The 14,220-nt window shown below is 34.8% G+C and overlaps 1 protein-coding gene and 1 long non-coding RNA gene across 10 annotated transcripts in view; one reads left to right on the forward strand and one right to left on the reverse strand.

Annotated features, from left to right (window-relative positions):
* Positions 1 to 14,220, forward strand: part of LOC140621525 (uncharacterized) — a 461,525-nt gene that overhangs the window by 284,785 nt on the left and 162,520 nt on the right. The gene's annotated exons all lie outside the window — the stretch shown is intronic.
* CYYR1 (cysteine and tyrosine rich 1) overlaps positions 1 to 14,220 on the reverse strand; it is a 106,474-nt gene that overhangs the window by 17,174 nt on the left and 75,080 nt on the right. The window contains exon 3 of the mRNA XM_072806646.1: positions 899 to 1,056. Within this exon, the coding sequence (XP_072662747.1) occupies positions 899 to 1,056 (158 nt within the window). The remainder of the gene's footprint in view (positions 1 to 898; positions 1,057 to 14,220) is intronic.

The following is a 14,220-nucleotide window of genomic DNA, read 5'->3' on the forward strand; positions in this document are numbered from 1 at the left end:
CCAACATGATGATATTGGAGAAAATAGCTGACAAAAGAGGAACAGGAGAAATGACCATATTCACATTCATCTGAAATTTGCTCCCTCAAGTTGAAGATGATAGGGGAAAAGTTAAAAGGGAAAGGAAGTTATTAAGGAATTGATACACAGGGCAGATTGCATGTGGAAGTTGTGCTCTTTATAATAGGAGCTGAGAAAGGACATGACCGTGGATAAGAAATTATCTTTCTAAGAATGCGTTAGATTTAAAACTTGACCTCTTTTTAGACGTCAAATGGTACTGACTTAGAAAGCACTACTGAGTAATGACATAATACAAAATGCAGTATTTTGTTTATGAAGTCATATGTATTCAATATATTTATATGTAGAACTAGTAGATTCTCAACAATTATCTGTCAAATTATTAATGCATTACCTTTGCTTTTTGTTGAGAATTTTCAGATTATGTTAAAACTGTTTTCTTTGCATAAAGAGGACACATAAAAACCTTATTCAATCATTTTTCTTAAGACGTACATACCTACTAAATCAGATGCCAGTTTGTTAAGACATGTCACTTACACTTTCTCTATAATTATTTCTCAGAACTCTGGCAGGTAGACACAGTGGGTATGAACTATTTATTTCTCTTTGGCTGATTGGGAATTTTAGTCAGTAAGACAAGCATTAAAAATATGAATACCTTCAAATGTGAGTAGATTTTATTACTTAGATTTAAGTAATCTCCATCAAAAGCTCTAATGTAGAGCTTCAATCTACGTTAATTTAGAAATGCCCTACATTCTTGGAGATGATTGCAGTGAAAGTCTTTAATGTTTCCTCTCTCCAAGGAGTAAAGCATAACTAAGGAATCTGACTCTTTCTTCAGAAGGAGTGAGCAATTGTGCTTACTTACCAGGATAGGAAGAGATGGCATTGATGTGGGTGGTCCTTATGACACCCACCCGGGTCCCACGGTTGTTTTTCATACACATGCAGATACATATGGCAATTCCAGCAATGACTCCCATGATGAAGACAATTCCAAACACTATGCCAGCAATTGCTGTGCCTCTAAAAAAGAAAAACAAAAGTACATTTATTGAAAAAGGCTTATAAACCTTTCAAATACAACTCCATGACTATATGACAAATGCTTTTTTGCAAATCTTCTTAAGGATAATGTTTAAAAAAAAAGATAATTCCCTGAATCAGTCAAGTAAGTAGTCTTGTGTATTTCAATAGATAAGAAAAAGTTATAAACCTTCAGGGAATCCTCTTCCAGTACGATAAACCTATCATTCAGATTCTGACTTTAGAAATCCATGTATTTATACAAAACACAATTATTCAGATATGCTCTCTAAAATCATAATTAAAAAACTAAAAAAATAAAAAAATAAAGAACTATTCTGCTGTTTAAACAGCAAAGAATTTATCTATTGTCTGTGAGTACACGTTTACTGAAAACAACTTGATAAATGCCAAAATATTAAATAAAATTTAACATTTATTTTTATTAAAACTCTTCACAAAGTAGAACTGGCATATTTCTTTTTCTTAACAAAACAGAGAGAAGCAAAATAAACATTTTTAAAAAATTATTCAGAAAACATGGTGTTCTCATTAAATTCAGGAACAATGCAAGCAAAACCTCTATTCTATTAACATTATGTTTTCTCCAGGTTTCATCTCTCACAACAAAATCATAGAAAGAAAGAATACTGCACAAAAGAGTCAATATTATCATTATGTGTAGATAGAATGATTTGTAGGAGTCTACATTTGTTCACATTTTGGAAAATGGAGAAATCCTTTGTGAAAAGATGTAATTTTCAACTAGCAATATTTCTAGCAATGCTCTCGGAAGAAATACAGCACATGTGGGCACAAAAATGCAATAACGATGTTTATCAATATATTGTTGCTAATAGCAAAATATCAGAAGCACCGTAATATCCAAATGACAAAAAAATGTTACCCCAGAGAATGAATCTGATACAGTGATTGAAAGGTGTGAAGAAGTCCATATGGAGTGAGGTGAAATGTTCATGATATATGGTCAACTTAATAATAATACTACAAATGAAAAGACAAATATTAACAATACCAGTAGAATGATTGCAAGGAGAAAACTGTATTTTTATATTTTAAAATTTTGAATGTATATATAGTGATTATCTTATATATATGGGACAATGAAGAAAATTTTCACTTTCTAATTTGGCTAACTCCCAGAAGTAACCATTTCAGCTCCTTCAAACATTGTTTTATTACATTTTTTAAAAAATGATTTTATTTACTCATTCATGAGAGACACAGAGAGAGAGAGAGAGAGAGAGAGAGGTAGAGACATGGGCAGAGGGAGAAGCAGGGTCCCTGCAAGGAGCCCGATGCAGGACTTGATCCCGGACCCCAAGATCATGCCTGAGCCGAAGGCAGATGCTTAACCACTGAGCCACCCAGGTGTCCCATTTTATTACCTTTTTTATTTAAAAAAGATTTTATTTACTTATTTGAGAGAGAAAGAGAGCACAGGCAGGGGGAGGGGGAGGGGCCAGCAGACTCCCTGATGTACTTGGAGCCCAATGTAGGACTCGATCCCAGGAACCTGAGATCATGACTTGAGCTGGTCAGACCCTTAACCTACTGAATCACTCAGGCACCTCTGTTTTAGTAACTTTCTTTCTCTTTCTCTGTAATACAATTACATTCCTTTATTTTTTAAAAAAAATTACATTTACATATTATCTATGGGCTCCTCTTATAGTATTTGGGAATTTGGATCCCATAGACAAACTTTATTGGTGGTTAAATCAGTCATCAGTATTTATATTACCATGACATTGCTTACTGTGGAGTTAAGCAAGATCACCTTTTGTTTCTCTTACACTTACTTGTGTTAGGAATTTCCATGAGTTCCCATCTTTCCATATGTGTGTTGTCATTATACACCCCCCCTCAAATGCTTAGAAAATCTTCATATAATTATCAGAAGTTCTTACCACTTTCTTTTTACTACTACTATTCTAAAATTGCATAATGTGCATGGATTTTTTAAAAATTGTTTTTCCATCTCCTTAGGCTATTTCATATCTGGAGACTCATTCATCACTTCTTGAAACTGTGCCATAAATGGATCATTTCCTTTCCACCATTTTATCTGTTTCTCTTTCTGGAAGCCTATTCTGAAATAACTTCTGGGATAACATCTCCAGTTTTTCTGATCTCTGTTTTCTTGAACTACTCTCTGGGGAATTTCATTGACTACACCTTCCTCAGATTTATTGCACTTTTCACTTTCAGTTATCATATTTTTAATTTCTGGGTGCTCTATCTTACCCTCCAAAGCACATCCACCTCCCTATTTTAGTGTCCTATTTTGCTTTCCTATAGTTTTTCTCCTCTTGATCACCGAAGATACTAATGATATGTGTGTTATAACTTTCTCTATTTTTTGCATTTCTTCGGTCCTGTTTAGATTCCTTTGTATTGAATATCTGTTTCATGTTTGACATTTTCCTTAAATATCTGGTCATCCTTAATCTTCTGCTCTTTCAAAAGGCACAGAATAGCTGCTTGGAAGTTCACTGTGGCACACATGAAATCCACAGATGAGTTCCTATAGTGTTTTCATTGGGGCTGTTCATTTTCTCCCCTTAAAAGGATCCTCCAGGGGTGCCTAGGGGGCTCAGGCAGTTAAGCGTCTGCCTTTGGTTCGGGTCATGGTCTCAGGTCCTGGGATTGAGACCCGTATCAGGCTCCCTGCTCAGTGGGGGTTCTGCTTCTCCCTCTCCCTCTGCCGCTCTCCCTGCTCATTCTCTCTCTCTCAAAAAATAAAATAAAATCTTTAAAAAAAGGATCTTCCAATTTCACGTATGAGCCAGCGAGACCCTTTGCTAGAGCCTAAAGTTTTACCTGTAAGGTATGAACTTTTGCAAAATGTGGTGCTTTTAGCTCAGAGACACAGTCTCACTCTGCTGTGACAGTGGAACCATTCAGAATAGATTTTTGGTAACAAAATTTTTGTGGTTCAAAAGCATGATTTCTAAAGTCAGACTGCCTGGGTTCCAACTGTAGCTGGGTAACCTTGGGCAAGTTGTTGAATGCCTCCCATCCCCCTAATTCTCTTATTAATTAAATGAAGGTCAGCTTGGTGCTTCTCTGGTTCTCCTCTCAAATTTTGTATCATGAAATATCGTACTTTTGGACTCATTTGCCAGATAAATAATTTTTTTATTTTTGTGCCATATAACTATCTACCGTATACTTTTCTAAGACAGGTCTATAATTCTCATCCCAAGCCCTTGGGGCCACATCCATATCGTAAGTCAAAATATTAAGATTTTGGAGAGAGAATATTGTACGTATACCATATATTGTAAGATACTTCCATAGACAGCATCCTGAGCACACGTACATTTACATTTCTGCAGTAAAGGTGTGAATATTAACAGTCATGGATTATATACAGACTAGAAAAAAGCCCCAGGTTTCCTTAGTGAAGTTCAGTCTTGCCACCAAGTCAGTTATATAAAACATTTCACTTTCCAGAGTTGGTTTTTTGTTTGTTTGTTTAGGATTTCAAAATTACAAATAACAGGTACAAACCTGTATTTATACTTTTTGGAAGAGATTTTCTTTTTATGACTTTTCCCACTCTTAAAAAAACAATACTGCTAAGAAGTTCAAGAAACTCTTTTAAAATATCCCTATCTGCATTTTAACTATGTTTTAGTAAATTATGAAAGCAGAATGTGAGACATATTTGGGTGTCCTGCTATTAATAATTAAAGAATGGCAGAGTCCAGAAGCTTAATAAATAAGCCTTTCAAAAAAGAAAGATTTAGGAAAGGAGATAATTTGAAATAAGTAAACCAAAAGTAATCTGGAAACCTTTTTATTGTAATTCCGAAGTCCAAGTAAGATTAATTTGGAGGGCTTAATTTATGTTCCAGAAATAATCAATGGCCCAATTATTCAAGCATAGAGTTTCCAAAGTGTTATGGAAGCTGTTAAGATATCAAATTGGGACATATTTATATTCATTAATTCATTTTTTAAATAGGGATCCCTGGGTGGCGCAGCGGTTTGGTGCCTGCCTTTGGCCCAGGGCGCGATCCTGGAGACCCGGGATCGAATCCCACGTCAGGCTCCCGGTGCATGGAGCCTGCTTCTCCCTCTGCCTGTGTCTCTGCCTCTCTCTCTCTCTGTAACTATCATAAATAAATAAAAATTAAAAAAAAAAAAAATAAAAATATTAAAAAAAATTCATTTTTTAAATAGAAGAAAATAGAAAATTAGTCACATTTTGTTTTCCTGTTGGCAGCTCCAGCAAAAGTGCCTGCTTGTGAGGTCAGTAATGAGGTTGCAACTAATGTGTTAAATGAGGTTTCTGATTAAATCATGATTTTGGTGTCCTTGATCTTTTGATACCCATTAGCAACTGTAAATTAGTTATTAAAGACATGGCAAGTATAACATTTATAGCATTATTTACTCTATTATTAATTGAAAGAAACAATAAACAAACAGTAACCTTTTGGCATATAAATAATTTGGTTTTGTCAACTGTTGAGAAGAGAAAAGCTATTAATTTGAGAAATTTGGAGTCATAAAAGTCTTGAAAAAATGCAAGGAATGTACTTTTTTTTGAAAAAATGGACTGCACTGTATACATATTTTCCTCTTTAAACTTTTATTTTGAAATATTTAGAGATTCACAGAAAGTCATAAAACTAGTACAGAAAGGTCTTCTGTATCCTCCATCCAGACTTCCCCTGCCCCCTCATGGTTACATCTTAGGTGACTATAATACAACATCAAAATCAGGAAATTGACATTAGTATAAAATGTGTGTATAGTTCTGTGTCATTTGAACACATGCAGGGATCATGTAATCAGTATGGCAAGCAAGGTACAAGACTACTCCATCATCACAAAGATTTCCCTTGTGCTACTACTTTAGAGTCACACCCACCGCCCTCATCCCCACATTAATAGCTACTGAAATCACTAATCTGTTCTCCATTTTTGTAATTTTGTCATTTCAAGAGTGTCATATAAATGGAATCGTATAGTATGTGACCTTTCGAGATGGACTTTTTTTACTCAGCACAATGCCCTTGGAATCTATTCTGGCTTCTGTGCATACTAATACATTCCTTTTTTTATTATTAAGTAATATTTCACAGTGTGGATATACCACAGTTTGTTTACCCATGACCTATTATTGTAGGTCATTTTGTATATTTCCAGTTTGGGCTTTTGCAGATAGAGCTGCTATGAACAATTATATACAGGCTTTTGTGTGGACATTAGTATTCATGTCTCTGGGATAAATGCCCACAAGTGGGAATGCTGGGTTATTTGATAAGTATATGTTCAACTTTTAAAGATACTGCCAAAGTATTTTGCAGAATGGCTGTACTATATTACATTCCCACCAGCAGAGTAGGAGAGTTTCTCTCCCTCCTTGTCAGCATTTGGTGGTGTCCTTATTTTTTATTTTAGTTGTTTCAGTAGGTGAGTAGTGGTATCTCATTGTGATCTTAACATACATTACCTAATGGCCAGGGAAACACACCTTTTCATGGGCTTAGTTGCCATTTGTGTATCTTCCTTAGTGAAATGTCTCTTTTGTTTATTTTATTCATGTTCTAATTGGATGGTTTGTGTTTTTACTATTGAATTCTATAAAGAATTCAATAGTATTCTAGATTGAAATCCTTTATCAAATATAGGTTGCAAATATTTTCTCAGCCTGTAGTTTGTCTTTTCATCCTCTTACCAGAGTCTTTTAGCTGAGAAAAAAGTTTTTAAATTTTAACAGAGTCCAATTTTTTTATTTTTTTCTTACAGATTTTGCTTTTGCCGTCATGCCTACAAACTCTTCTCCAAGCCCTAGAGTCTGAAGACTTCTCCTATATTTCCTTCTAAAAGATTTATTAGTTTTATGTTTGATATTTAAACCTGTGATCCATTTTGGCTTAATTTTTGGATACGGTGTCAGGTTGGGGTTAAGGCTGATATCTTTGCCCATGGATATCCAACTGCTTCAGTACTACTTTATTGAAAACACTATCCTTCCTCCACTGCATTGCTTTCACACCTTTGTAAAACATTAGTTGGCCATGCTTATTGGGGAGTATTTTGGGGTTTTATATATTCTCCTGTTGTTGAATGAGATGTTCAAGAAATGTTGATTAGATTCAGTTGGTTGTTCAGTTCGGTATCCTTGTTGATCTTTCTGTTTACTTGCTCCATAATTGATATGGGAGGGATGTTGGAGCCTCCAGCTATAATTGAGGATTTGTCTATTTCTCCTTTCATTTCCATAGTTTTGATCCACATATTTTGCAGCTCTTCTGTTTTGTCCGGGCTTCCACTTGACCTTTGCTGGCAGGTGCAAGGATAGGGTCATATTTTTTTCTTTGGTATTTGGATGTAGTCAAATTGTTATTGTCTAAAAGTTTTCTGTCTTTCTAGGCTGCCTCTTTCTGGGTGCTGCTGATGGAGAGATTAGGCTTGTGGTGGGGCTTTTATTGTATGTTCCCATTGGGGTTTCTGGGCTGCCAGTTACCTCCAAGTCTGGGATACATAAGGCAAAAAGAAAACCTAGGGAACTCACTCTTAGGTTCTTCAGGCCATTAGATCCTAGCTGAACTATCATCTTCTCTTCACATTTCAGACTTTTCTTGTTTTATATATAATATCTAGGATTTTTAAAAAATATCTATGGTTTTAAAATTTTACTTAGAGGGAAGAATAAGAAAAAAGTAGGTCTACTCTGATAATGTATTTTTGAAAAATAAAATACTGCAAAAAAGGTATTTAAAATTGTGAAGTCATTTTTTTTAAAGATTTATTTGAGAGAGAGAGAGAAATAGAAAGAATGTGTGGGGAAAGAGGGAGAGAGAGAGAGAGAATCTCAAGCAGAATCTCTGTTGAGTGAAGAGCCCAATGCAGAGCTTGATCTCACGACCCTGAGATCATGACCTAAGCCAAAATCAAGAGTCAGATATTTAACTGACTGAGCTACCCAGGCACTTGTGAAGTGATTTTTTAAAATAAAATATAGAAACACCTTTTCAGAAGAGATGAAAACTGTGATCAATATCTTTATAAAGACACAGCTGTTAATATTACTTAGATTTTCAGGGCAAAAATAATATGTCATTGACATGCATAGTTACATAATTCCAAATCTTTTCCTATTCATATTGAAGAGGTTCAAAAAGTCTTTAATAAATCAATGAATTAAGCTATCTCACTCACATTTGTTGAACTATTATGGAAATATCACCCACAAAATTCTTCCTCTGTAATGAAAGTATTTCATTGTTTAATTGAAATATAGTTGATGTACAATGTGACATTAGTTTCAGGTGTACAACATAGTGATTAGATGACTCTTTAGTTATGCTATACTCACAAATGTGGCTACCACCTGTCACCATATTGTAACAGCACTGACTGTATTCCCATGCTGTACCTTTTATCCCCGTGGCTTATTCATGCCCTAACTGGAAGCCTGTACCTCCCACTCCCTTTCATCTATCTTGCCCATCTCCCCATCTCCCTCTTCTCTGGCAATCATCAGTCTGTTCTCTGTATTTATGGGTCTGTTTATGCTTTTTTTTTGGTCTGTTGATTTGTTTTGCTTTTTAGATTCCACATGTAAGTGAAGTCACATGGTATTTGTTTTTCTCTCTGAGACTTCTTCTACCTAGCATTATACTCTCTAGTTCCATCCATGTTGTTGCAAATTACAAGATCTCTCTCTCTTTTTTTTAAGATTTTATTTATTTATTCATGAAAGACAGAGAAAGAGAGAACAGAGACATAGGCAGAGGGAGAAGCAGGGTCCCGGAAGGAAGCCTCATGCAAGACTTGATCCCCAGACCCTCGAGCCACCCAGACGTCCCACAAATGACAAGATCTTAATCTTTCCTATAGCTGAGTAATATTCCATCATATATATATACATATACATATATACACAAAATATACATAAATATGCAATATACATATTATATATAAAATCTATAAAAACAAAAAAAATGTATATTTTAAGGAATCTTCATACTATTTTCCACAATAGTACTATCATACTATTTTGATACTGGCAATTCTGACAGGTATCTCACAGTGGCTTATAAGTGGCTTATTAGTGGATGTTTTCATATGACTATTGGCCATCTGTAATATAATGGAAGTATTTCTTATTAGCACCTCTTCATTATTAAATTAAAGCTGTAAGGGCATTTTTCTTAAGAAAAGAAATAAATATAACTTATTTTTGATGCTGTTAATTTTTTTTAATTTTAGCTGCTGATTTTTGGATTATAAAGCACAATTTGGGTAAATATGTATGCAAAGAGAATTTTCTGTTTTCAGGAAGCTACTGCAGAACTTTTCATAAATTCTAAAAAATTTCAGAAGTAATTATCTTCTCATGGTATTTAATAATTGTCTGTAAGCTTCATACTAAACAAAAACATTCAGTTTTCTTGTTATATACAACAATCAATAGGCAAAAATCCAAGGTTGTTAAAGCAAATTATTTTTTAAATTATTCATCGTAATAATATATTATGATGAATGCTTTTTTACGCAGTTTAGTCCAGGAGTAGGCAAACTAAGGCCATGGACCACAGGGGGCCCCGTAGTTGTTTTAGTAAATAAAATTTTATTGGAATAAAGCCCAGCCCATTTGTTTACATGTTGTCTGACTGGTTTGGTTCTGTAATGTCAAAGTTGAGTAGTTGAGACCACATGGTTTATAAAGTCTAAAGTATTTAGTCTCTCATGTGTTGTAGAAAAAGTATATTGAATTGATCTCTGATTTTATTCACTTGTGAATAAATTAATGTTGCCTTTTCCTACATGACTTTTTTCTAAAAAGTTACCCCACTAATAATATTGTAACAAAGCAAGTGGTTGCATAGGCAGGGCAATTTGTACTGAAAATCTAAAGCCTATGGTTTTTGAAAGATCTTTTAATTCTATGAATTAGAAACTCACAAGAATTGCAAGCTTTAAATATTCTTTTTAATTACCCCTACTGATATTTACTGTAGTACATTTCTGGTGCTACCTCAATACAAAAATCACTCATGCTTTGTGGTATAATAAAAAATAAATACTTGGTCTTTGTCCCAGGTTCTGCACAGCTCTTAAAACCTTTAGAATCTCTGGAGTGTCTTTTGTATGCTAATGAGATGATTGGTGGCTGGAGGGCACCTAGATAGCTTTTAGAAGGGGGCTGGTCCACAGAAAGACCTAAACACTATTAATGGGTTTCAGTTTTTCAGCCCCACTTAGAACCTCCAAGAAAGGACTGGAGCTGGAGATTAATCACCAATGGCCAGTGATTTAATCATACATACACAAGGAAACCTCCATGAAAAATCCTTACATGATGGGGTTCAGAGAGCTTCTGGGTTGATGAACACACTGTAGTACTTTGGTCGGTCGGGGGAGCACCTGAAGAGGGCTTGGAAGTTCTGGAAGCTCCATGCCCTTCCCCCAAAACCTTGCTGTATGCATCTCTTTCCCTGTTCCTGAATTATGATAAACTAGTAATAGCAACTTAAGTGTTTTCCTGAGTTCTAAGACCTCTAGCATTTATTTAAACCTGAAGGAAGGGGTTGTGGAAATCCCTGACTTTGCACCCAAGTTGGATGGAAGTGTGGATAACTCAGGGAACTGGTACTAGTGACTGGCATCTGAAGTGAAGGCAGTCTTGTGGGACTGAGCCCTTAAACCTGGGAGTTCGAGGCTAACTCCAGGGATTTAGTGTCAGAATTGAATTGAATTAGAAGACTCTCCAATGGTAAGAGAATTGCTTCCTGTCTGGAGGACATGCTTCCTTCTCTGTTTTTCTGTTCTCCCCAAATCTTTGTAAATGCCTATTAGTGTCTATAGTTTGGCTCCATGGGTAGATATTGACCACTTGCTGATAAGGAAAAAGTTTTTAACGAAATTATGGACTGAAAATTTGTACCAAAATGAGACTCTGTAATTAAGATATTAAATGTATTTGTAGTGGCCCTAATGATACTATGAATCTGTTGTTTATAACAGGCTCAGAGATAATATGTTTCATTCCATAAATAGCTTTTCATAAGCAAAAAAAGATTCTCATAATATTGTAATTGGTACAGTAATATTTACAACACATTTTTAGGCTCAGCACTGCTATACAGGAACTTATTACAGATATCTTGCCTGGTTTCACAATTAAATAATGTTTGAGGTAAATAAGAGCTATGAAAAGAATACCACTGCAATATTTCCCTACTTTACTGATGTGACCAACTTACAAATGCATTTTATAAAACAGCATAATACAAAGGATTTATGAATATTCTATGCAATAATTTAATAACACCAGTCCTAATAAAGTAGGAAAATAAAAAAAGGGCCACTGTGATATTTGATGCCTATAAAAGATTCAGGCACAATTACAGAATATTTCAACTAGCAGAAACTTTTCATGTGGACAAAAGAATTTTTAAGAAGTACATAAAATATAAGTGAGAGGTAAAATTTTTAGAAGAGAGAATTTTCTGGGGAACAAAATGACCAGAATTTCAAAAGAATAAACTTAAAATGAGTTCATCTCCTTTTATAATGAAAATTTGTTAGTGAAACTAAAGCATTTTTATGTTTTTATTAAAGAAGGGAATACTAAAAATCCCATTTATTTATGATAATCCATATGCAATGAATTAAAGCTATGAAAAATTATTCCAACTATAGTGCTGAAAGTAAAATGCACACATGAATAGAATAAAACTCAGCAAAATTTTTTCTTCAGTTCATTCCATTTGCTCAATAATTGTTCTTTTTTGCCAATGCATTAAAATATTGTAGTACAATAGTTTCATATTCAGAAGTCTTTAAAACCAATATTTTATTCTAAACCTACTGGCAATTGATAAGGTATATAATTTAGTAAAGCTCTGAATTGCTTAATTTAAAAATGCATTTTACTCTCTGTTGCTTTAATAAATTATTACAGAATGGGAAGAAGAGGAAAACAAACTCAATGGAGTATGGTTTTCAATATAAAAGTATTTACTTCTATAACTTCCATTAATAACAGCAGGACCTCAGAACTACCTGTATCTATGTGTACATCCGTCTCTCTCCAGATAGCTACATATATGTCTATGTATAAATCAAATAAGGCTACTATAATATCAAGTGGTTAAATAATGGCCAAATATTGTTAAAATCCCTAAAATGCTTATTTGGTAGAAATATCAGTCCATAAGATTATCCCAATAAGTCTATACTACTTGCATAAAGAATCCTGCAAGGAGATCCCTGGGTGGCTCAGTGGTTTGGCACCTGCCTTCGGCCCGGGGGTGATCCTAGGGTCCCGGGATCGAGTCCTGCATCGGGCTCCCTGCATGGAGACTGCTTCTCCCTCTGCCTGTGTCTCTGCCTCTCTCTCTCTCTCTCTCTCTCTCATGAATAAATAAATGAACTCTTAAAAAAAAAAGAATCCTGCAAAATTAAGATAGGCCTAAGATATTTATTTTGCCCTTTTTATACCACTCCTTTTAAATAACTTCATTCAATGTATCCTGGGGGTGGGTGCTTTACAAGTAATTTCTCTGTTATCCTCAGAATAATAAAAATAGAAACTAATATTTCTCCAGTATATGTGCTGCTGAAATAAGCACAATGTTTCTCTAAATGAATAAATTTACCTGACTTGCTGACTCAATCCCTGTGGTAGGTAGTTGTCTACCTCACTATCTGATCTCTAGATTTCCCTTATAAAAATAACTTTTTAAAATTAATTAATTTATTTTAGAGAGAAAGTGAGCATGAGTGGCAGGGGCAGAGGAAGACAGACTCGTAAGCAGACTCTGCACTGAGCAAGGGAGCCTGTCACAGGGCTTGATCTTACAACCTTGAGATCATGACCTGAGCCAAAATCAGGAGTCAGATGCTCAACCACTGCACCATCCTGGTGCCCACCCCTTGATAAAAGAACTCTTGATGATTAACTGGGCACATGTCTACCTGAAATAAATGCTATTATCTTCCAGATACTTTTAAAGCTCATCTTTCTTATGTGATAAAGTTCTGGAAGGTAAGTTTTAAGTAAAATATCTTGTGACATCTCTCAAGAAACCTCCTTAAAAGACTGCTTGAATGGGCTTTTTGTCCCTTCATCCTACCTTCCATCCATCCTGCTTTCTGAAGCAAAGGCAGCCTTCCTAGGGAGGGAGGCAGTATGAGCTTGCTGGAGATGCTGGATCAGCCTTGAGTTGCCTATCTCTGGATTTCCTTTACATGAGAGAGAAATAAACTACTTTTGAAAAATTTCATTAAAACCTTTATTATTTCAGAGAGAGAGAGAGAGAGAGAGAGGGAGAGAGAGATTATGTGTATGTGTGTGTGATACGATGCTTGACCTAAGCTTACCTAGTACAGTTGCTTTGCCAAGCTTAGCATGCAGTAGAAACAAAAAGAAATCTTTAATACTGAATACCAGTTAAGGAGCATACAGGTAATCTGAGATCTCCATGAAAAGGTTCCAAAAAGCATAGCAGAACTATGAAAGCATGAGACTGCATCCGATTTGAACTAAATTGGAATCATTCAATCTTACATCTTATGTAAAACTAAATTTTTATGATTCAGTGAGAGATCTTCAAGAAATCTCTACGTTGCCTGGTTGTCAAAGAGGATACAAAATAAGAATAACAAATGGTCTTGAATGTGTTGTGACTGGTAGGTGATCTCCACAATAACATTTTGTCACTGGAGTTCAATGGTAAATGATTTGATTGATGAAGAAAGCAAGAATAATTCAAACCAGAAGGTACCCTTTGAGAATTGGTTGGTTTCTAGTTACCTCCACAGACCAAATTTTCTGAACAAGTGTCCAATTCCTACATTAGATTTATAAAGTGAATTCAATGAAGATCAAATTAATATAATAAAATAATAGTAATAATAATTTATAAATATGAATATATTTGATTTTTATTTATGAAAACAGCAATATTTTTTATTTTTTTAATAATAAATTTATTTTTTATTGGTGTTCAATTTGCCAACATATAGAACAACACCCAGTGCTCACCCCGTCAAGTGCCCCCCTCAGTGCCCGTCACCCACTCAACAGCAATCTGATTGAAGATTTCCTGAACTATATTACTTGCTATGTTCTGTATACTGCATGGATTCTAGGTGTCATTATCCGGTTAG

This window comes from Canis lupus, chromosome 30 (genome assembly GCF_048164855.1).
Source record: "Canis lupus baileyi chromosome 30, mCanLup2.hap1, whole genome shotgun sequence".
NCBI classification, from domain to species: Eukaryota; Metazoa; Chordata; class Mammalia; order Carnivora; family Canidae; genus Canis; species Canis lupus.